At 44.2% G+C, this 24,541-nt stretch overlaps 1 protein-coding gene and 1 long non-coding RNA gene across 3 annotated transcripts in view; one reads left to right on the top strand and one right to left on the bottom strand.

The window, feature by feature from the left end:
- SLCO3A1 (solute carrier organic anion transporter family member 3A1) overlaps positions 1-21,274 on the top strand; it is a 320,904-nt gene extending 299,630 nt beyond the window's left edge. Inside the window, exons 9-11 of one of the 2 annotated variants that reach the window (XM_082449080.1) lie at positions 1,170-1,234; positions 11,637-11,879; positions 20,601-21,274. In XM_082449080.1, the coding sequence (XP_082305206.1) occupies positions 1,170-1,234; positions 11,637-11,879; positions 20,601-20,683 (391 nt within the window). In that variant the 3' untranslated portion in view covers positions 20,684-21,274. Of the gene's footprint in view, positions 1-1,169; positions 1,235-11,636; positions 14,826-20,600 lie in introns of those variants that run through there. The other variant, XM_082449079.1, reaches the window with a different exon arrangement.
- Positions 1-24,541, bottom strand: part of LOC309654686 — a 1,153,334-nt gene that overhangs the window by 510,142 nt on the left and 618,651 nt on the right. The gene's annotated exons all lie outside the window — the stretch shown is intronic.

The following is a 24,541-nucleotide window of genomic DNA, read 5'->3' as shown; positions in this document are numbered from 1 at the left end:
TATACATTCACTCAGCATGTGCTGTGTGTCACACACCACACTGATGATGAACGAGATGCAAACAGTCCTTGGCCTCAAGGAGAGAAGACAAGCATTGAGTAAATACTAGTTTCAAGAGTAAGAGGCATAACACAGGCAATCTATGACCAGCTGTGAGGGCCTCTCTATCTGGAATTGGTCACCATTTCCAAACCCCCTCTACTGTCACTCTTATCCCAGAAAGTGTTACCCTCTGAGAATGTTCTAGAAAATGTGTGAAAAGATCATGCTCAGGGACTGTTGTGGGTAAACCAAAGTCAAGGACATTGAGTCGGTTCAAAACAAAGTGATGCAACTAGATGAAGGTACATTTCCAATTTAAAAGGTACCAAAACTGGATATAGATGAATGGATTATTTCACAAGTGGTCCATCTAGGGAATCAACCCATGCTAGTCTGGTTGATTTCACAAAATGATGTTAGAATGACAGAGGTGTTTATGGTTCTTGCCTGTTTGTATAGCATAAGGGGAACTGTCTTTCCTGTCATTATTTTCCCCAGATACATATACCCACCAATTTAAGATGTTTCCCTGTCCCAGCAAAAGCAAAGTGCCTTTAACTGCACAGAGTACCAATTATGCTGATTTCTTTTCTCTTATCATTGGGAGGATAGAAAATGCATGTGTGGTGATGCTCCCCCACTTCACCCTGGTTTGCGTGGATGGACAGATGAATGTGTAATATCAGGTAGCAAGTAGGGGATCCTTATTTCTGAAAATGTTGAATGAATGTGTTCAAACTGACATTTATTGAGCACCTAATGTGTTCAGAGCTCCATGGACCGTACCCGGGTAAGTGAGCTCAGTGCTGCTCTTAGGGAGTTCTTTCAGAAGTTGACCAGGGAAGATGAAAGACCTTGTGGACCAAATTTGCATTCCATCCTTCAAATAACAAGATTAGTTTTAGTTAATAAAAAACTGTTAAATTCCTAAACTTATGTCACTGCAGTTTCAGGGAGTTTTCAGAGTTTAGGCAGGGAAAGTGGAAAAAAAAAAAAAAAGCACAAAACCATTAATAATTTTCTACAGAAGGACACTGATGGACAGCAGCGGATGACTCTGGGGTCTGTTAATTAAAGTGGAGCAATAAGAATCTTTTCTTTTTTCCTCTTCTCTTCTTTGCACGTAGGACAGTCAGCCCTGAACTCAAATCCTACGCCCTGGGAGTTCTTTTTCTCCTCCTGCGTTTGTTGGGTACGTATTATCTCTTTATTTCCTCAATAATGAATTGGATGCTTATAACCAGGTGAGTACATATCAGTGGAATCATCCCCTTTCTTGAGTTTGTCATTTTTCCTATGAGGTTTTTTGGTAAACAAGAGAAACATCAAGTCTGTTCATTTTGCTCAGGGTTTAGACCTAAACTCACACACTCCCTGGATATTGCAGAGTTTTTGTTGATATCAACTATGCTTTTGTACCACCCTTAATTCTCATTGGCATAAGGAGGAAAAGCGATGGCACCAAAGAGAAAGAAATTTGATGGTGTCATTTGGAACCCTCATTAAGCAACCCATGAGCAGCTTGTGGAAAGCTTCACTTATGGGGCTTCCAGCTTGAGGAGAGAGGTATCCTCACAATGCTTCGCAAATGGAAACTTTGCATCCTTTAAATTTTTCCGAACTGATTTAGTTTATTTACCTTGGGTTTCCTGGATGGGGCAAATATGACCTTCATGCTATAGACCCTACATTCCAAGGTTTGGTATGGATAGAAGGAATTAAGTCTAATGCCCCAATTTTTAAGATGGGAAAACAGGATGGGAATAGCCCATGGTTCTTCCAGGGTGTTGGGACCGGCTGGGGAGAAGCTGGAAAGGCCAACAAGGTAACCCTTCTCCCTCTAGACCACACTGTTGCTTTATGAACTCCCTTTGTCAAGGCCAAGATCAAGATAGGACAACTTTTTTTCTTGAATAATAAAGCTGTGGTCTTCTTTAATGGACATTAAATGGTAAATAGATGTGGAAAGGAAAGTAACCATGGCCTATATCTTCAGAGTAAAAATAAAGTTTCTCATTCCAAATAGTATATAACCTGGATGAGCATAAAGAATTAACTATAGAAATGTTTATAAAAATGTCTATAAAAGTTAAAAATTGGCAACAACCTAAATACCCAACAGCAGGGAATTAGTTAAATCCATTATGAGCTCTAATTCCAGTAGGATTTATGTTCCCCTTTAAAGTTCTGGAAAGAAAAATATTCATAGACTTGGAAAAGGCACATGATATGTGGAGGGGGAAAAAGAGGTCTATAATATATTATATATGCAAATGTTTTTAAAGTATATATAAATATGGAAAAATACTGGAACACTAGATGTGAAAATGGTATCAGCTATTATCATTGAATAGTGAGGCTATAAATGATACTTTCTAAATTTGTTTTTAAAATTTGAATGAATATATATATATTTTATTACTTGCATAATGAGATTACTTCCTATATAACTGATATGTGAAAGAAAATTATTCACCCTTAAATCCATTAATAAGATAAGGTTTTCCCTGGGGAATGGCAAATACATGACATATGCCCTATCTCTGCCTATAGCAAATAACTTTCAGTCAATTGCCGTGATCACTTTTGCCATGCCCAGGACAAGACCTCAGAATATTCTCAATCACTATCATCAATCCACATCTGTTGGTACATATGGAGAAACTTAAATGGCATCTTTGTCTTATTTCTGGTTCATGGAAAATAGAAATGTTCTAGGTATAATAATACCTAGTTCAAACAAGTTCAGCGGTAATTCAGACTAAAACATTTAGGCCTTCCTGGAAGTTGTAGTGGCTTTTAGAGCTCTCTAACTGCACAGAGTACCAATTATGCTGATTTTTTTTCTCTTATCGTTGGGAGGATAGAAAATGCATGTGTGGTGACGCTCCCCCACTTCACCCTGGTTTGGGTGGCTGGACAGATGAATGTGTAATATCAGGTAGCAAGTAGGGGACCCTTATTTCTGAAAATGTTGAATGAATGTGTTCAAACTGACATTTATTGAGCACCTCATGTGTTCAGAGCTCCGTGGACCATACCCGGGTAAGTGAGCTCAGTGCTGCTCTTAGGGAGTTCTTTCAGAAGCTGACCAGGGAAGATGAAAGCCCTCCATCTATGGAGTTGCTGCAGAGATCTCTGTATCTCTAAACAGATGCTGAGGACTCAATATAGCTGGTAAAAATTAGCCTTCAGAATACGTTTGATAGCACAAAATGAAAGAAAATTTGCAAGCTATTTTTGAAAATTTAATGAAAATTATAGGACACTTGAAGACAGAACTGAAAATTATAGAGCATGTGTAATGTGACATGCTGTTTCTAAAGCTGGTTCTCTATTTGTATGTCTGCTCCGGGAATAATCAACCAAGCATTACCTAGAAGAGTATTTTTCAACCTCTGTGAGCCACAGCAAGAGATAAGCTTTACAGTATGGCCTAGTACATACACACATATCACAAATACAGCTGAAGCAAAGATTTCATGAAAAATATTCACCCTTAATATGTATGATGTACTCTGCTACTTTCTATTCCATTCCATCCTTTTTAAATACTGGGTCATGACCAACCATACTGATCGTACTACCCATATGGGTCACACATCACAGTGTAGAAAATGGCTCTAGAAAGATATGAGACAGTTTCATCTTTTAATTAAAAGTGGCTTATCAAAGAAGTCTTTGCACTTGGCCTGATTCCATTTCCTGCAGCACCCAATAAGATTAACCACCTTTACTGTTAATGAAGGGCCAACCGAGAAATCAGATTTCATGACATTGTCAGCCTTTGTGCTTGGCCCCCACGTAGGTAATGGGGATACAGTGAGGACATCGCAGTTCAGTGTGATGAGATCTGAGATGCAGTCAGCACAGGTGACAGGGGAACATGTGGGAGAGACACCTAGCCTGGCCTGGGGATGGGGACAGGGGTGTGGGTTTGAAAGGATGTGATATCTACCTAAGACGTGAAGAAAGAACGAGGAAGAGTTACATAGCTGAGCAAAAAGGAGAGAGTGCTTTAGACAGAGGGACTTAAAGGAGTAAAAGCCTGGAAGTGAACAAAGGCTGAAGCATGTTTGGGGGCTGCAGGAAGGCCGTGTGGCTGGGGGGCACTGGCAGAAGATGAGGCTGGGGAGGGCGGCTGTCAGGAATGTGCTCAGGAAGGGCTGCTGCCCTTTTGACACGTTTGACCTTTATCCCTAAGGCAAATGAAGTCACTGAAGAGCCATTGTGCATTTTTAGAAAGGCCCACTGTCCACCATGTAGAGAATGTGGGAACTGAGTAACAAGCCACTGGTATAACAGAGTAGCTGATGGAGACCCAAGCTGAGATGCTGGCTACCAAGATGGGGAGATGTGGGTAGAGGAAGAATTGTCAAGGCTTAGTCTCTGAATGGAAGTGTACAGACTGGAGTATCTGAGAAGGAGTAATCCACAGTGACAGCTCCTTATAAAAGATTTGGATCATGTGCTGCATGGGGCTATTACTTATTAAAACAGGAAGACCAGGATGAGGAGCAAGTTGGGAATGGTATAGACCAACAAACACTGTCCAACAGAACTTTCTGTGATGGTGGAAATACTCCAAATCTGTGCCACATGGGGCTATGGAGCACTTGAAAGGTGGCTTCCATAAACTAGTTTCACTTCATTTTCATTGATTTTCATTTAAGTAGCTGCATGCGACCAGTAGCTATCATACTGGACCGTGCTGGTCTCAAGGCTCAGTCTTTGATTCACCGCCATTGGTGGGTCAGAGCTTGAGGAAGTGGGGGCAGCGAGAGGAGACCACTCTTTGCAGATACTTGGCTGTGAGGAGTAGAAAGAGCGAGATCCAGAAGTGAAGGCTAGGTTATTTTCCCTTGTTGCTTTAAATGCCAATGGAAAGGAGTTGCTAGAAAGGGCAGGGGCAGAGACTGCATTGGCCCAGGTCAGTGTGGCACCAAGAGCTTCCCAAGCAGCCTAGGAATGCCATTGGTGATATCAGTGGTAGGTGCAGTGGAAGGAGTGTGGAACAAAGAAATTAAGGGTGGTGGTCACAGTGAGGCTAAAGTGATGGACCATGGTACCTGGGCTGGATAAGGAAGTGGTGAACTAGGAGAGAGAGATAAAGGAACGTAGGAACTGGATGCAGTAATTCATGTAAAAAAGAATTAGAATCTGTGGCCAAAGCTTTGGTGTCTGTGAAGTGACAAAACCCAGGGTGTGGCATGACTAGAGAGGACGGGAACATCCTTGACATTGAGGGTGAGTTGTTGAAAGGCCAAAGTGTGGAAGCTCATGTCCATGGAGAAGTTCAAGTCACCCAGGACAGCAGTAGAAGTTGAGTGGGAGAGCAGACTGAGCTGGATAAAGGTCAGGAAATACAGAGAAAACTGAATGACCTACTCAAAGCAGAATGCCTGATGTAATCAAATCCATCCTTCTTCATCCTTTTGCAAATGGCCTGATCACCGCTTTTCTCTCTGGGTGTGGGCATAACGTCCGCTCGAGGGTCTGATCCAGAATCTTGCTCCTGGAGGTCTGCTGCATGACGTAGATGTTACACCAAATTAAATGAATGGAAACAAATATACACTGAGATCCTGCTATGTCAAAAGCACTGTTCTCGATGCTGCAAAGGATATAAAAATAAGTGGGAGCCAGAGCCTGCCCTCTCCAGTAGGAGAATGAAGCAAGTATGGGTAACGTATAGGGCTAGAAGAGTTTGGACCTTGAATTTCAAGGGAAAAAAGATTTACTTGGCTGAGTCATTGCCAGTGTGGAACAAATGACGGTATGAGATGGAAATATTCAGAATTCTGAGTTAGGAAGATGAACCTGGGAGAAAGGTGCAAGTTGGTTCAGCAGGATGCAGGATAACTAAAGCACTGAGAGAAAGAGGTGACCCGGGTAAGGCAGTGGGATTAAAAGGCAAGGACAGATGGAAGCCATATTGTGGAGGTAATGTCTGTTGAGCCCCCCAGTGACTAGATGAAAGCAAGAGAAAAACAGCAGAAGCACAAGATAAAGCTGAGGATTTGAGCCTCTGGGACTGGGCCTACAGAGAAGCCTTTAGTAAGATAAGGTAACAGACACAGGTATCTCAAGGGAACTGTGAGGGATGACTTGGGCTGACTCACTACCTGCCACAAACTCTCCTCCACAAATGCCTGCTCTTAGTTTTCCAGAGCAGCCTGCTGGGCAAAGAGCGTTGGGAACGTCAGCCTCAAGGTGCACCTCTGTACACAGGTGTCATTCCTGAGCAGACTATCCTTGGGTCATTGGTGAGCTGGTCTAGGAGAAGTACATCTTAGAAGCTCCTGATGTGGTTCATCAAACATCTGTTGAGCTCCCATTGTGAAGTCTTGAATATAAAGAAGTTCTACAGCAAGTGGGAGAAATGAACACGTAGAATGAGTGCATTGTAAGGAGTAAGCGCGGCCAGCCAGAGATCCCAGATGAGAGGCCGTGTCCCCAGCCATGGGATGGTGGGGCGCAGGATATAGGGTCTGGAATGTGGGGGAGACCCCTTCCACTCACCTCTGCATTTAGTTGTTTATTCAGCAAACATTTACTAAGCACCAGTGATTTATCTGACCTCCTGAAGGACCTGAACCACCCACGATCTACGTCCTGGCCTGTTCTAAGGTGATACCGGATACTTGCCGTGGACCCCACTGCAGTCAGGCACACCCGGGTTTGAGTCCAGCTCTGTCATTACTGGCCGTGAGGCCTTTGGCAGGTTATTGCAGCTCTTTGAGCCTCAGTGAGTTTAACAAGGCAGCCGGGAATGAAATGAGAATAGAGTAGCTCCTCCCAACTTCTCAGATTTAAGAAAAGTGAATGTCAGGTGCCCGTGGACGATGCTGGACGATGTGGACAGTCCAGTCTCTTTCTTGGCATTGCTGAAACAGAGAAACTCATTAACCCTTTCAGGAGAACATACTTTGACATCCCTTTCTAGCTTGCGCTGGAGGTAACAGTAATTCCATCAGGTTGAATAGAGACTCCATGGTGAATTCAAGTCTTGGCAGGTAAACTGGGAGAGGAATGGATATCTTTTGAAATGTAAATTCAAGAGTAATTTGCAGCTTCCATTTTGTCCCATAAAGGAATGTGAATTTATTGTTCTTACAAAAGCCTTTGTTCACCTTTTAATTTTAGACCAAAGAATATAAATAGGCCTGGCCTTTTCAACCCAGGGAGTGAATTAAGTAACCAAGATACAAGACACCGAGGTTTAATCTTTGTTAATAGATTTCAGGAAAACAGAGACAATTTCCTTAAGTGGCACTGCAGTTTTTGCATTGAAATATAGCTGCAATTTGGGCCTGAGTGTAATAGGAAGTAAGATTTAATCCTTTTAATATTCTCTGTAATAGCGAGTAACAGCTTTGAGCCTCCGGATACTCTCCCCAACATACGGTGGTTTCCCAGTGTCCCTGTGATGGGATCTTAGTTAATGCTTACTGCATCAGTGAGTTCCTCCCAAGGAATCATAGGAAGAAAAGAGCTCAAAAGGGAGAGGACGGTTCCTGCGGGCTCCAGGGAGGAGAGCATTCTTTTAAAACACACGGTTTCTAAAGAAGTACTTCATTATCATCACTTGCCTCCTTCTTCCTTAGGTAACTGAAGACATAACAGCAGAAGTAGGTACTAACATACACCTTACCCAACTTACCTCCCTTCTGTCACTAATCAGATGAGTTCTAGAATGGCAAAGGCCTCTAAATAAGAGATCCAGCAAGTGCTTCGTCTCTTAATATTCTCTGCACACCTGGAATTCAGGACCTGAGAGCTAGAGCTCCCCTTTGGAAAAGCATTTTAAGTCAATAAAAAGGAAAAGATGAACTTGGCAGAAAAGAAAGCTAATATTTCCTCTGTTCAGAAATGTAAAAGGGATTTCACAAAGGTTATTAGGTACTACTCGTAAGGTACCCAATCCAGAGTTTATTCTAAACTATCACCCCCAAGTCCCCTGTACAAGATAAATAAGGTAGCAAAAGTTCTGGCCACATGGAAGGACCAGACCCTCGCATAACACTCCACTCATTTGTACCAGAGTGCTCACCTTGACTCTGACCAGACAGGCCATATTATTTCCTAAAAGATCAAGAAACTGAGGCACCGAAAGTGACTTACCCCAACCTTTCAGCCCCTTAAGTGAGAGGGTCTTTCATCCTGACCACAAATGGTCTCCAAAATATCGAGTATAACATGAAAAACTTTGCTAGGCACTTAGCTTTCTAATTTCTGTTTGAAGGCTTTTTCTGATACTTTCCAGGGCCTTGGCATCCAATAGTAAAGCTTGACAAGGATAAAATTGACATCGTTAGCACATAGAAATATGCCCTACTTTAAGACAACTCCATGTTGTAAAAATCCTCACTCAGATCAGGTATGTGAAAGAGTTACATATTGGCACTTTAGAGGGATTTTGTGTTTTTTTTAATTTAAGCAAGCATTCATGAATGGTTCCATTATACTGTACATTTCCTGCAATGTGCTTAAAATAGGACCTGATTTGCCCAACTTGGATTTGCATACAACTCTTCAGGCACCTGTGCGTCGTGGAGCGAGGGGTCCTGTGCCATCAGTTCCTTCCCTTGGCAAAGCTTATACCAGAGGTGTCATAGTCTTGGCTTCCCATTGCCTGGTGATGGGTGGGGCTAGGACAAGAGAGGCAGAAGGAAAAGGAGGGAGGAGCATTGGGAGCTAATTACAACCTAATAAAACTGTGAAAAATAGAAAAGTGAATGGACCTGCATTCTCCCACTGGGCCATAGGAAGAGGCCAAATTTGTCCCATTGATCCCCAAGTCTATCCACAATCTAAACTGGCTCCAGATCGCCATTTCTTTACCTAAGTAATGTGGAGTGTAGCTTAGTGTCTGTCGGTGGTTGCCGTGGCAGTTCCTCCAGTTGGCTCTTCTTCAGTTAAATGAAGAAAGGTATCTGTTGGGGGGCAGGAGAAGACACACTGGTTAGTGAGAAAGGTCTCAAACACCTGGGCAGCCTTTGGGGCAGAGAATGCTGGGAATGTGAGTTTCCTCCCACCAAGACCAACCTGACCTGGGAGCTGCAAAGAGGGAGCAGGTTGGATGGGAATTGGAGCTTGGAGTTTATTAACTCAAGCTGCCAGAGAGAGTTAATTGCAGTTTCAATGAAAATTTCTTCCTGGGTCGGGGTTGGGGGGTTCTCTTTGGGGTAACAAGCGACAGAGTTGGACAGTGCTAAGGATAAGTGCTGAGGCACCTGGGCCCGGGAGGAAGCCCTGCCAACCTCATCAGCACTGATAGGATCGTGCAGTTCTCCCCCCATGCCATCCCAGGCCAGTCATTAAAACCAAGGAAACACCGTATGACAGACTCTAACACATATGTATGGAATCTTAAAAAAAAAAAAAAAGAAAAAATGGTTCTGATGAACCTAGGGGCAGGACAGGAATAAAGACGCAGATGTAGAGAATGGACTTGAGGACATGGGGAGGGGGAAGGGTAAGCTGGGACGAAGTGAGAGAGTAGCACTGACATATATACACAACTAAATGTAAAATAGATAGCTAGTGGGAAGCAGCTGCATCACACGGGGAGATCAGCTCGGTGCTTTGTGACCACCCTAGAGGGGTGGGATAGGGAGGGTGGGAGGGAGACACAAGAGGGAGGGGACATGGGGAGATATGTATACATATAGCTGATTCACTTTGTTATACAGCAGAAACTAACACAACACTGTAAAGCAATTATACTCCAATAAAGATGTTAAAAAAACAAACAAACAAGGAAACAGACTCAGACATAGACTAGAAAACAAACTTATGGTTATCAAAGGGGAAAGGGAGGGAAGGGATAAATTAGGAGTTTGGGATTAACAGATTCACACTACTGCATATAAAATAGATAAACAACAAGGACCTACTGTATAGTGTGGGAACTATATTCCATATCTTGTAATAACCTACAATGGAAAAGAATCTGAAAAAGAATAGATATGTGTAATTGAATCACTGCTATACACCTGAAACTAACATAACATTGTTAATTAACTAGACTTCAATTAAAAAAAAACAGACAAACCAAGGAAGTGCTGCTTCCTTCATTAAGCCTCCCTCTCCCAGGCTGCCCTCTGAGGGCCCCTCAGAAAGGAGGCTCTGCTGTGGATATAACATAGCCATTCTTATTCTGGTGATCATGGATGGACTTCAGGGGTCCATGAAACCCCTGAAATGTGGATACGATTTTTCTGGATGAAAGGTTGATATCTCATCAAATTCTCAGTGGGATTTTCCTTAATACAAAAGTGAAATTCAGTCCAGGGCTGAAAAGAATGCTCAGGGTATCAGGGTACCTCAGCACTGGGATATGGGAATTGTCACCACCTGCTTCCAGGGATCACTTCCCGCTTCTCACTGAAGATGATTGGTACTATATTCTGGCCTTGGGGACACTGTTTCTTCTGAAGCAATTAATTTGTATTAATGGCCCATCCATTGCTTTCCCATAATACAGATGAAACATTTTTCCCCCAACAGGCCAGAATCACCTGGGAATGTTTTATTTTAATAAATAATGCTGATGACCAGGCCACGTACCCAATATTCTGATTTAATTGTTCTGGGATAGGACACCTCAGATGATTTTAATGTGCAGCCAGGCCTGATAACCTTTGAGCTCGGGGGTAGCAGCAGGCACATGAACGCAGAGAGTAACAGAGAACTGAATTAAGGATGATGAATAGTTTCCATCTCATCTGCCTTTTTCGATGACTGGTTGTAGGTGCATGAAATGATCTATTGTGAAGGTTTTAAAACCGGTTCCTGGTTCAGAATGAAAAATATTCTGCTCCAGTGGTAATATTTAGGGGAAGGAAAGTTGTCAGTATGTGTGCAGATATTTTCCAGCTATTAAACCATACACACATGTATATTTACATATCTGTGTATATATACATATATGAGAACACATCCTTCATATGTATATGTGTGTGCACGTATTATATATACACACACATAAGGTGTAGTGTACTCATTTTCAACCTCTGGTCCCCTCTGGTTCCAACTCCCTCCTCTCAAGAGCACACAAAGCCTCAGAAGCCCTGAGCAAAAGAACAATACACAGAGTATGAGGCCTCTTAGCAGTTTCCTCTACAAGGGTGCACTTCTTTGAGTGACACCAAGAATGTCTCCCTTCAGGGAAGACTCTTTTCCTTCTCAGGCTCTCAGTAGATGATGATCCCAGATGTCATTTGTTTTGTGTTTTTACTCTGTGCCAAGCACTGTTCTAAATGCTTTCCATGTATTCAGTGAGCCAGCCTTCACAGTGATCTGAGAAGGACTGATATTATTAACCCCATTTTGCAGATGGGGAAACTAAGGCACAGAGGGCTTAAATAAATTGCACAGGCTTGTGCAGTAAGAGGCAGAGCTGAGATTCGAACCCAAGCAGTTCGACCTCCGGACAGGGTCTTCTCCCCACTGTGCTGTAGAACCACTGAATATGGTCCACGAACCCTGCAGTCCTGTCAGAAGAGATACGTACGGGGACAGGGGAGCCCTTCTGTCCATCAAACCAGCCGTTGGAGCCCAAACGTTAACTGTCCGTTTCCCTCCGACAGGCTTCATCCCCCCACCGCTCATCTTCGGGGCTGGTATTGACTCCACCTGCCTGTTCTGGAGCACGTTCTGCGGGGAGCAAGGCGCCTGCGTCCTCTACGACAACGTGGCCTACAGATACCTGTACGTCAGCATCGCCATCGCGCTCAAGTCCTTTGCCTTCCTCCTCTACACCACCACGTGGCAGTGCCTGAGGAAAAACTATAAACGATACATCAAAAACCACGAGGGCGGGCTGAGCACCAGTGAGTTCTTTGCCTCTACTCTGACCCTAGACAATCTGGGGAGGGACCCTGTGCCCGCAAACCAGACACATAGGACAAAATTTATCTATAACCTTGAAGATCATGAGTGGTGTGAGAACATGGAATCGGTTTTATAGTGACTGAAGGAGGGTTGAACTCTGTATTAATCATCCAAGGGTCATTTTTCCTAAAAAAAAAAAAAAAAAAGAAAAAAGTTAAAAAAAAAAAAAAATACACACAGAGACACACACACATGTACCCACAGCACCTTTGTCCTTTTTGTCAAAATCAGAGCCAGACAGGATTCAAAATAAGGAGAGCGTGGGATCACGTGGTTGACGTGCAACCTCCTGGGGCTCAGAGTCTACTCTTTGAAGGCACCTCATGGTTTTTCAGGATGCCGACGGCTGCAAGCAACAGGCACTGCCAAATTCAGGGAACAGTGGTGGCCGGCTTGGAGGACGGACCTTTCTGGATATATATATACACATACAAAACAAAAAAATATATATATATTAAAAAAAAGAAGTCTACTAAAAAAACCCAAGTTGACAACATTTGCCAGGATAAGCACTAGTGACACACCCCCATGCCGCCCTCCCCGCCCACACGGGAGTGGAGGGGCACCCAAGTCAGAGGAGTGGAGGCCCGCTTCTCTAACTTTTGCAATATGGGTCGCTGTGTAGACGACTCACCCAGTCTACACACGTGGTTCAAGGCCCCAGAGTTCTCTCAGCGATGCTAAAGGGTGATCTGTGCTGGAGACTGTAATTGACACCTCTCACCAGCTCCATTTCCATTTCTCAAGACTGAGGGCCCCAGGGGGAGCCGGACATGGGGGGCCAGCACCTCTCCTTCCCCGCAGCACCTCCCACTGGGGTGCGTCCCCCAGCCCCGCAGAGTGACCTCAGGAAGCAGTGGGCCTCGCCTGGCTATGACTGACTTTGCTCAGAGCCGGTGAAACCCAACCTAGTCCAAGTCATTTGCTTACATTTGCCAAACATTTTGCCATTTTTAAGGAAAAAAATGCAATGCATATGAATTTCAAACTGTTGTATGTATAATCCTCTGATACTATTTTTAACTACTTCTCAAATCTGTGTTAACCCTTCAGTCACTAACACAGTTCTCTAGGCCGAATTTATTACGCTGGTTGCTTTTACTTTTCTCCTTTTTTAATGCACCAAAAATATAATGTTATTCAAGGGATGCAATTAATCTATTGTAATTTTTTTTTATCATTTTATCCTCATTTGGATAGTCTGCGAAAACGAGAATATGCAGTGTGTTATGAGAAGAAAAAAAAAAAAAAAAGCTTAAAAAAGAGAGTGTATATGCACCCCGCCTTTAAAAGTATCACATTTGAAGCAACAGGGGATAACGTGATGAATTGCAAATTTGCCTTCTCCATTTATTCCCCATGATTCAGTGATCACTGTCACGGGAAGCCCTTTCATATGCCTACTTCACATGCCAAGAGGCGTTCTTTTCAACCTGCGGCGGAGACACGCTCAGCTGTGGGCTGTGTGTATGGGTGCAGGGTTTCGGGGGAGAGGAGAGGGAAAAAAAAAAAAAGTTTCCCTAGCACAAGCTTTGAGCAGCATGTAGTGTCTGGGATAACAGACCCACAAGCTCCTGGAAGCTACTGCACGTTCACTGCCTGAAAATGTCTGTAACGTTTTCAGGGTCAGTCTTGAACTAAGAGGCCTTTGTCTGTGTGTGTTTTGAAAGTGGCTGAACCTCAAACAGCTAGAAGCGAACCTACCATTGTTTTGGGTAAGAATCACAGGAAAACCTCTTGCGTCCAGCTGACTTGGCCTGGTGAGGCCGTTTGCAGAAGGGGCAGAGCTGATGTGAGAGAGAGCACACGCACACACAGGGTCCAGTTCACCCACCTTTCATGCTATTGCAGTGACCTTGATCTAGGCCGCTCCTGGCCCTGGAAAGACCCCAAGGATGGGTTGGTTGGTTGGCTTTTTCACCTCAGACAGACATGTATTTTCAGGTCATCTAGAAGGCGACAAGAGAATCAATCAGGAAAGAAAAGAATGGGGCGGGGGGAGAGGCGCATTGTGCTGAATTTTTAACAAAAACACTGTAAATGGGGCAGTTTGAGTTACAGCCCCAAACTAGAGAAAGCCCCACGGAGCAAGGATGCCCAAAAGAGAAGCTTGTGTTGCGGTGCGGAGCCACCGTGATCGGCTGCATCCTCGGGACAGGATGCTTCCGGAAGAGCTTTCTCCTGTGTTTTGCTTGAGTCTGTCCTTGTTCCTGAAAACGGGGACGCTCATCAATATGTTAACTGGTTAAAGGTGGGATTGTTCTCCAACAATTCATAAACTATGTACGCTCTGGGGCTCCCGAGGCTGTGATTCCATCCTGTGTAGGTGTTGGGTTGGTTTTGTCTTGAAAATGTATTGCTAATAGATCACTGCCCTCTTGTAGATGATTGCGTAGCTCTCCAAAGTCAGTCCACACCCACTGAGGCTGCAGGACCTTGTGTTTCATGGGGCTATTTGTGTTTTCATTTTTGTTTTTTAAAAAAGATTTTTGAAAACTCTTTGCATTTTGGCTATTTTTCCTAAGATTTTAGGCTGAATGAGAATAAGAGGTTAGGATGACAAAGGAAAACAACTCCAGGGCTCAGTTTTATCAACAACTGGATCGAAATTTAAAGTCCCCTCTTGTAAGATGGCTCTAACATGTGTTGTTGTCACCTTTAAAAATTTTAATTTCTCTCCCATACTCCAGAACAGAAAACCTAGTCTAGCTTTAATTTTCCTTTTGTGCTACAAGGAACCGTTGTACATACCCTTCCCAATCCAGCCCCTTGATTATTTGCTTGGTTTTGAGCAGGATTTTGAATGGAAAGATTTCCTGGGGAGATCTTCATTGGACTTAATGGAAAACAAAAATGTAAGGGACGGAATAAACCTAGAAAGTGAATGCTAACGTTCTCTCTCTTCTGCTACAAACCCCTCCACCACCTTAGTGGAAGGTGCCCAGGGATGGATGGAAAAGGCTCTCTTTGCTGCAACTTGCGACAGGTTTTTGTAACTCCTACATATAGACCAAAAAGGTTTTGACCAATAATATTCCTGCATATGAAGTGAACACATTTTCTAGAAGTCTCTGTCTCTGGGGGCACAGAGTTTGCTGTGTTCCTCCTGCTGAGGCTGTGCGCGGTCAGGGAAGCCCAGCAGCTTTGCTGCCTTCTTCACGCCTCCACAGAGGAAGGCTGCGAAGCCCCCAGGCACCCCAGGGACACTGCCACTCCAGGAGGCCACAACATGTGGGCTTTCCTCACAGCTAATGAAGGAGCCAGAGATGCTTCTGCTCACGAGTCCCCTAAGGAGTTTGCTAGCAGCCCTTAACAGGCAAAATAATAAGGGGAAACCAAGAGCGTCTAAGGAATCCTGTGACAGACTTCCTAATGTCTTCCGAGCAGGAAGGAACGTGCGTCTCCATAAAAATCGCTTCTTTCTCCCCACCCTCCAGTGGAATAGCTTCCCCTAGTGATGATTTGTAGAGTTTGGTTAAGTGGTGTCTCTACATTCAAATCCCTGATTCCACTTCCCCATCTCCAATAATAACCTAGAGCATCCCCTTGCTCGGGCGTGGCAAGATTTCCCATACCTTGGCACGCAGGCCCAAGGTGACCCGCAGAAATGTTCCGTTCAGGGCGGCCAGCTGGTCCCTGGGATGATAGCCACGCCACTCCTGACCAAGTTTCTCAGGAAAAGGATTCTGCCGTGGCTGCTAATGCATTATCTTCCACACTTCCAAAGCAGGCCGTTCATGAAGAGCATGTAAAATGGAAACATATATATACTCACAGGGTAACCCTCTGAGGGAAAGAAGTTGTTGGCTCCCCATGAGCCTACAAGGCTGCTTTTCTTGCTGCCCACTGTTCAGGTCGTGGGAAGTGTGGTTTCTTCTCCACCCAGTCAAGCCCACCAGGCCTGTGTTCTAAGCCCTGTTTGGGAGTCCTGAATGTACTCCCGAGCAACGTGAAGCAATAAAGTTCAACCTGTAGAAATCAATGCAGCTGATTATACAGTCAAGAGCAGAGGGACAGGACAGGGTAAGCTTCTGTCCTGTTTGTTTGGTGGTGTTCACCCTATGGTTTTGTTGTTTGTATGTTTGGTTTGTTTTGGATGAGGGGAGGAAAACAGGCAAGCAGTTTTTCAGTCTAACAGAATATTTGCTGTCTTGTGCTGTTCTTACCTGATTGTTTTGATGGAGAACCAGTATCTGTCCAGGAGAAGGTACCGGACACATAGTAGGGGCTTAATTACTCCACTGAGCTCATGTCAGTGCCTCTCAACAGCCTCCTTTGAGCCATAGTCTGTGTTTCCCTTTAGGTTAGAATCCAGATCAAATCCCTCAGAGGTGCGACATTTTCCAAGAGAGGGTGCTAGTGAAATTAAATTGAGCCTAGAAATTAGTTTGAGGCATAAACAAAGTCCTTTTCCTCCTCTCTCTGCCCTTCCCTCCTTGTTTCCTCCTTATTCACCTCTCCCAACTCAGTTCAAGTTCTTGAGTTCTGAACAGCTGTGAGGACCTAATCTCTGAGAGTGACCAGCCCTACTGATAGCCTTTGCACCTAGCCCCCCTGGGGTATTATGGTTGCTCAAGATTAAATTGGTAAAACAGAGGAATCTCTAACTGACAGAATATGCAAGAAAGACATGGTTCAGATGCCTCTTTCGGGGCCTGTTGCTAGAATCACACGGGAATTTACACTGTCTGCACACAACCACCCACCCGTGTCTCCTCTCCCTCACGCTTGTAGGTGACCTCAGAGTGCTTGGTTATCATGACAGGGAGGACATGAGTTAAAAAGCCTGAAACGGGGAATTCAGAAAAGCCAGGATTCCCCAGCACGTTACAAATCTGTGACTGCCGTGGAGATAAGGACAGAGCTCATGCTTCTCAGGGACCATCCACATGGTAGCACAGTTTTCCTTGGCAGGATTAGTGCCATTTAGGGGAGCATTGTATGAGCTTGATATTTTCCAATGATGTGTTTATTCACCCACTCCTTCGTTAAAATTTTGACTGTGTGCCAGGCTCCGAACCAGGTACAAAGGTAGAGAAGACATGCTCCCACCCTCCAAGAACTCAAAGTTTAATGAGTGAAACAGACCTGAACACAAATAAAAGCAATAGAATAGTGATTTTACGAGCCGGGGTCTGTCTGTCTGTCTGTCTGTGTCTGGGAGCAATGAGGGCTGTTTCAGGGAGCTGGGAAGTTCTGCATCATGGCATCAAGAATCAGGAAGGCTTCAGAGAGCGGGTAGTCTAGAAAACAAGAACTAAAGAGCGGTGGATGTCTGCCAGGGAGCCAGGGGAAGAGACCTTCCATCGACAGGACCAGCAGAGCAAGTTCACAAACCTTCCATAAAGGGCCAGGTGGTAACCATTTTAGGCTTTGAGGGTCATTGAGTCTCTGTGGCCACTACTCTTTTGTCATAGCAGGGAAGCAGCCCTAGACAACGTGTAAACAAATGAGCGGGCTGTGCTCCAATAAAGCTTTATTTACAAAGACAGGCAGTCTCTGGGTTTGGCTGAGGGAGGGCTGTAGCGTGCTGATCTCTGTTCTGGAAAACAATGAGGTCTGAAGCAGCATGGCATGCAGCCTGATGGACTGTAGCAGCAGAGGCCACTGTAGCCTGGGCTGAGTCATGGATTGGAAGGGTCCTTCAGCCTTAAAAATCTAATTCAGGTATCCCGTTTTCCAAGAATGAGGTAAGTATCCCATTGTCGTCAGGGTTTGCAATGAAGGCAACAGTATCTTTCTCCTGTGTAACGAGGGGAATTGGAACTATACAATCTACGGTCTCTTCCAGCCCTGACACTCACTCCCTAGCTCTATCAGAGTAATCATCTTTTTTTCCTTAAGTGATGGAAGTGGGCATGGGAGGGGAAAATGCAGGAACAAGAAAAGAAGATTGAATCCAGATACTGAATAGTATCTCAAGTTTCTTCCCTCCTTCCCTCCAACACTAAACATCGGCACTAGAAAGCTAGTAGATATACCCAGTGGAATAATTGGTAAGCATGAATAATAACTAATAATAATAGTAGCTGACATTTACCAAGCACTTAGTATGAACCAGCTTATCACATGTATTAGCTCGTTTAATCTCAACCATAGTCCTGTGAGGCAGAAACAGTTATTAAACTTCAGTTTACAGGAGAGGAAAATGAGTCTGGGAAAGCTTCCAGAATTGGCTCAAGGTCACAAAGCAGAGTTTCAAACCCAGGTCAACAAATCCAAAGCTCGTGTTCTTTGCCTTTATGGGTACTCCCTCCATCCTGGGCAAGAAATGAGGGACCCTTCCCACCCGTAGGGACGTCCTATTCAGAAGACTCCAACTCAAATGGACTAATGGACGCCCCCCACACTCTCGCATGCCCCCTATCATAACAACGGGGACATGGCAACAGCTGTATTCTGGGGACATCTGCTCTTCCTGTGTTATTCCCAGTCTTAACCACAGAGCCCAGTGATAACTTATTTGCGATGTTCTACCAGAAGCAGGCAGGTAAGAGGAAACAGGAGATGATGCCTCCACTCTAATGCATTTTGAAATGCAATTTCAAAGTGCTGAAAGGCCAGGGAGACAGTCCTCGGCACTGGTCATCAGCTCCAGTGGGAGAGACCCCGGACACCCCTCCCACCTGGCACCCCTACAGTCCTCAGCATCAAGCTCAGGAGCTCGGCTCCAGCCCAGGGCCTCAGACACACCGATGCTGGTCACTGGTTGGAGATATGTCTTGCTCTATTATCAAATACTAGACTTTTAGGAACAGAGTTTCTAGATGTTTTGATTTTTGTATCAACGACTCAGGCCAATAATCAGTAATTGATGATCAGCACCAATTCTGAATATTTTTCTGTAAGGTAAAGTGATTATGTTCTCTTACCAGGAGCAGATAGAACAACCATAGTAAATTTTCTGGAGGTTTCACATCCTGTAGGGTGAGATTTTACCATCCCATTACGTCCCAGAAAATAATGTTCTTCTTAAATTCATGCTAACTTAATAGAAGGTAACTCTCGTGGAGATGGATTTGTCAAGACTGTTGGATTCTATAATCGAAGACCATAAAATGAAGTGGAAGTATGCAATGTAGGAAGTTTCATTATAAGAGAAACCCAGCTAACACATCAGTTGTGCTCTAGCCCAGCCCCTTAAAGGAGGAAAGGGGCTGGAAGCTCACGCTTATTATGAGGCTGCTACCCATGTGCCAGGGGCCATAAGGCCTGATCCCAGGTAATATTCTCAGTAGCTTTCTCACACCTGCCCTATGAGGTAAGTATCATTGTTTCCACTTTACAGATCAGAAAACTAAGGCTCAGTAAACCAAAGCTTCCCAAGGTCACACAGCTAGTTAGAAAGTCACCAGGAGCCAATGCCGGGTCTGTCTGACTCCTGAACCAGTGCTCTTTCCATGACACCACAAACGCCACCAAAGTGAGAATGCAGATCTGGCTGGCTTCTCAGGAAGCTTTGATGAGGCCAGGAAGGCACCTACTTTCAGAAACCCCTACAAAAGTCTATAATTCCATAGAGAAAGGAGGCAAGAGCTGGCGGCGAAAACCTCTGCCAAACTTTGCCTACCGGCACAGAGATCTAAAGTGAGAAGAACTCTTTTTTTCCTTCAGTAAACACTGGAGGCCTTTAAAAACACTCCTCCTTCCTTTTTCCACCTTAGCCACGTCAGCAGACGTTGACCAGCTCCTCCTCATTCTCTGCCTGATTCATTCTGCGTACAAGAACCAACCCCGTCTCTCTCACTTCTATCCCACCTTCCCCGACTCCCTGCCCCCCACGGCTTCTAACAGAGCCCCCAAGACCATAAGAACTTGAACCTTGTGAAAGTTGAGAAGGATGCTCCAAATTTTCAGGATATGTGAGCTGCATCTCCTCTAAGCCAGGTCTCAGCTGCCAAATCCTGAGGAAAAGAGCGACATTCCCACATTGTCACCTTTTGTACTACCGGGTCAGAGTCTAGAGAGGACAAGGAAATGAGTGGGGATTTCTATAGTTCCACCCTGGCTGTCATTGAACAGGAAAGCTGCATGTCACGGTCATGGAGACCCACCTACACAACTTGTAAATCATCACAGGGATGAAGCTGGGTTTTTCATGCCTTTTAAATGAAGCCACAGCATCTATTTCAGAAGCGTGGTGGAGGCTTCAAAACCTTGCTCCAACGAGGAGATTCTTTCACTCAGCATGTGGTGACCCTCTATGGCTGAATGAAAAGCAAACTGGTCCCAAATGCTGGAGGAGAAAGCGTGACATTAGAATGCCAGGAGGTTCTCTCTGGCACACAGCCATCTCTTCAATAGAGGTTGCAGTGACAGTGTCTGTCACTGGTGACTTAGGTAGGATGAAGATAAGTTAATGACTGGGGTGCATCTTATTCATTCCCATAGAATAAACATCCACGTAGGTGTTGGTATAGACATGTATAGATATACGCTTCTCAGAAAAATTTGGCCCACATAAAGGTCTTTGGGCTTGGAGTCTGGTTCCTTGGGGTGACGTGGAGCAAAACGTAGCATTTTATTGACATGACTTCCTGCTCTTATCCATTCCACTGGAAAGCCAGGATGCTATTATATAAGCCTAAAAAAATAAGTAGGAAAACCAGAAAAGACCGATCTCTTTTTCCTCTTGGCTCTCTTCCCCCCTCCCCCTTTAGGCACAGAGTACCAAGACATTGAGACTGAGAAAACCTGTCCCGAGTCACAATCACCTTCAGAAGACTCCTTTGTGAGAAGCTGAGGGCCTGGCCCTCTTCCTCTTCCTGCAGAGAACAGCCCGCCACCGCCCACAGACCTCGCGGGCCTGACTTAGCGTGCTCTGCCCTGCCCGAGAACCCAAGGGTCCCTGTGAGGACTCTCCGGCCAGTATGTGGTCCTTTGAGGCCCCAAGCACAGGCCTGTGACGAGGACTAAGCAGGTGTCTGTGGCCAGGAGTCCTCCAAACCCTTGGAGTAGGCATTTTCCTGGATCACTGAAGAGTAATATTGACCAGATGTGCAAATTTCCTTCTGCCCATTCCCTCCTTTGGCTCCTGTGGGGGTGGCCTGCTGACATGCTTTAGAAAACCCCCTCTTGGGAATGCTTCTCTGACCGAGGGCTCCAACAGTTCTTCTGAAAGCAGCTGAGTCTGGATTTTAATAGGAGGGGGTAAAAATTACCCTGTTTCATAGAACAGAGGGGGGAAAAAAAGCACATACTCAATAGATTTTGAGTGTGGTATTCTGTATTTTTGCAGCTTCTATTTTCCAGATGAGCAGTTTAGAAATATGTGATGTAAAGTACATACTGTACGTTTCCTGAGAATTATATTAAAAGCACTATTTTAATTCTTCCTCAGTCTCACGCTGTAATCTCTATTATCTTTCTCTCCTGTGTCTTTGGGTAGAACAATCCTCAAAGACTCTTGAGTAGAGTGTTTCTGGCTGTGTGTATTCTATATTTATGGGCTTTGAATAGTTCGAAAGAGCACAGTCTTTGGAGCCGAAACAGACCTGGGTTCAAATCCTCACCCCAGCACTCGCTACTGGTGTGGTACTGGGGAAGTGATCTGACTCTTCTGAGCCCCAGTTTCATCATCTGTAAAATGGGAATACTGTCGCCTGCTTTACACAATTGTGGTAAGGCTTCAGTGAAATCCAGTGTGAAGGCAGCACCATGTCTCACAGAGAATGGGCACGGAGATATGGTACTTGTTCGTTGCTTCCCAGCCTCTGGCTGGAATTAGATGCTCCACAACAGTGTTATGGTTTCTACTGTTACATTCCATAGTCCTGTACTGTCACCATCTGGTTTTCCTTTCTGGTTCTCCCATTGTCCGTAAACCCTGGGAGAGCAGGCAACGGCTTCCTCTTGGGGTACAGTGCCTAGAATAGTGTGTGACATTTGGTGGATGCTCATTGTATAATTGAATGAATGAATGATGAACAAACAACCTCAGAATCATCCACCTCTGGGGCTTTGACTTTAAGTCCCACCCCTCTGAGGTAAGGGCAGCATTTGCCTTCCCTTCTCTAGGTCCATAGACCCTCCCACAAGCCTCACTTCCTGGCTGGAGCGCCGTTGCCTTCCCAGTCATTGTGAGGCTGCTTCCTAATTGGCTAGCTTCTCCACTACGTCCGTAGTCCGCTGACAGGACTCCTACCTCCTATGGACGATCAGGTTGATGCCTGCCGCTGGTGTGCATCTGAGAGTCCTCACTACAGTCATTACATCCCTGGCCAGGCGGGAGCTCCGGGAGCTAATGCTCACTCTCTGTCATCTGAACAAAAGACCCGGCATGGCCCCAGTCCTCGTGTGGGCCTAACCCTGGTAACTGACCTATGTTCTCAGATCCCCTTCCAGCCTGGATCTTGCCCTCCTACGGCCCCATCGTTTGCAGTTGAGCTCACCGGAAATCAAAGCTTGTCAAGCTAATATTCCTTGAAGACTTCACCCTCCCTCAGCCCTGCCTGATATTTTCACTCTGGGATCCATGGACTCAGAAAAGAGTATGCTTGGGCCAGTTACCTTCTCTGAGGCCCTATTACCTGGCCCATTGGTGTCTCGAGGACTTCTTTTCAGCCTGACCCTATTATTTATGTGATTGTTTCTTTTTTGCAAAACAACATGATTTATTCTCTCCGGCATAAAAATCCCAAGAAAATGCAATTTCAACATTTTCCATCATGATGTGAAAAGATGCTGAAATGGCTGAAAAAGTGGTTAGTGATTCCTCATGGAAGCTGGCCTTCATTTGCGCTGGAAATTCAGTTGGAGGCAGAAGAAGGAAGCAGGGGAGGGTATTGCTTATGGCATCCGCGCTCTCAGTCCAAAATTTCACATTTGTTTTTCACCTACAGTCCAATTTCTTTTCTTTTGCTATATTCTCCACCGTAAGGGCGGTCAATTTATGGAAAACTTACACTCCCATCTATTTTATCTGAACTTCACAATGATGTCTTACTTATTTTGGGGGATCAAGAGATTCATCCTTCATTATCTAAGCAGGTCCGTGAGAGAGCTGTGCGCACAGGTTGTTCAACCAACTCAGGGAGAATAGACTGCTTAGATTAATCCAAATGCCATTTCTTCCAGATTGTCCTATCAGCTACCATGGGCCACTGGGGCTTTGAACTACGTATATATTTGGTCCATCTTGATCTAGATCTGAAAATCCAACTTGACCCTTTTCTCAATCTTTGTGAAAGGGCTAGTCATGCACCCAAACATTTGGCTCAACTGAAATAAAAACAAGCTGTTTCTGTGGCCTTGAATGTGGATTCAGAACCACCATGAGCACATCCACTTTACAAAGAGCTGCGCTTTTTTTTTTTTTTCCTTTTCAGGCTTTGTTACTTCAGGAACTCCTGCTATAGAACTGTTACCATAACTGTGCAGAGAAATGTCTAATTAATGCAGAGGGCAGAGACTAGCTTTTGCTTTCCAGAAAGCATTTTTAAAAGTGTCTTAACCTTTCTGAGTTCTAGTGTTCCCATGTATAAAATGCATAAACATGTAGTTATCAGATCCCCAAAGGAGAGCTTTGCAGATCTTCAAGAGTGTTTCAAAGGGCAATCTCACTTCCCTCTTCCTCCTAAGGTAATTAAGGGGTGAAATAAAGAAGACAATCAACCTGGAACACAAAGGCAGGGTAATAAATGCATGAGTTCATTTGGCCAGCAATATAAAAAAAAAACAGGCTCAGGGACTCAAACATGACATGGCAGAAGCCAGCAGTCTCCTTTGGAAAGGAGACATTCTCCTGTGAGGCTCTCTCCATCACCTGTCACTGAGAACTTGCCCACCATCCCCAGGAGCAACTGAAACGTCTCCCAGTGAAAAGGAGGTGGGAACCTCTGTCCTCAGGCTTTACACTCCCAGCTTGGCAACAGGCTCCTTTCTTACCCCAGAAGCTTAACTTGATCCCATGCTGATCCTTCTATTTCTTTGGGGAATTATTCTGTAGGAAGGCAACTAAATTTTCATAGTAAAATCAGTGCTTGATATAGGAAAAAAAAAACAAAACAAAAAAAAAACAAAAAAGAAAAAAAGAAAAGAGCCCAAAGAAAATGGCTGTTCCTTCTGTTCTTTCTAAAATAATCATTGCCTAGCTCTTTTAGTTCAATGCAAATAATTAGGCATTACAATGCAATGCTAGAAAGGGAGACATATGCCTTTTTTTTTTTTTTGACTTTCTTTATTGAAGTGTAGTTGATTTACAATGTTGTGTTAGTTTCAGGTGTACAGCAAAGAGATTCAGTTATATATATATATTTTTCAGATTCTTTTCCCTTATAGGTTATTACAAAATATTAAGTATAGTTCCCTGTGCTATACAGTAGGTCCTTATTTATCTATTTTATATATAGTAGTATGTATCTATTAATCCCAAACTCCTAATTTATCCCTCCCCTCCCTTTCCCGTTTGGTAACCATAAGTTTGTTTTCTATGTCTCTAGGTCTATTTCTATTTTGTAAATAAGTTTCTTTGTATCTTTTTTTCTTTCTTTCTTTTTTTTTTTTTTTTTTTTTTAAGATTCCACATATAAGCAATATCATATGATATTTGTCTTTCTCTGTCTGGCTTACTGGCTTACTTCACTTAGTATGATAATCTCTA

The sequence above is a fragment of the Balaenoptera physalus genome (genome assembly GCF_965194825.1).
Source record: "Balaenoptera physalus genome assembly, chromosome: 2".
NCBI lineage: Eukaryota > Metazoa > Chordata > Mammalia > Artiodactyla > Balaenopteridae > Balaenoptera > Balaenoptera physalus.
This window is presented reverse-complemented; position numbering and strand designations above follow the sequence as displayed.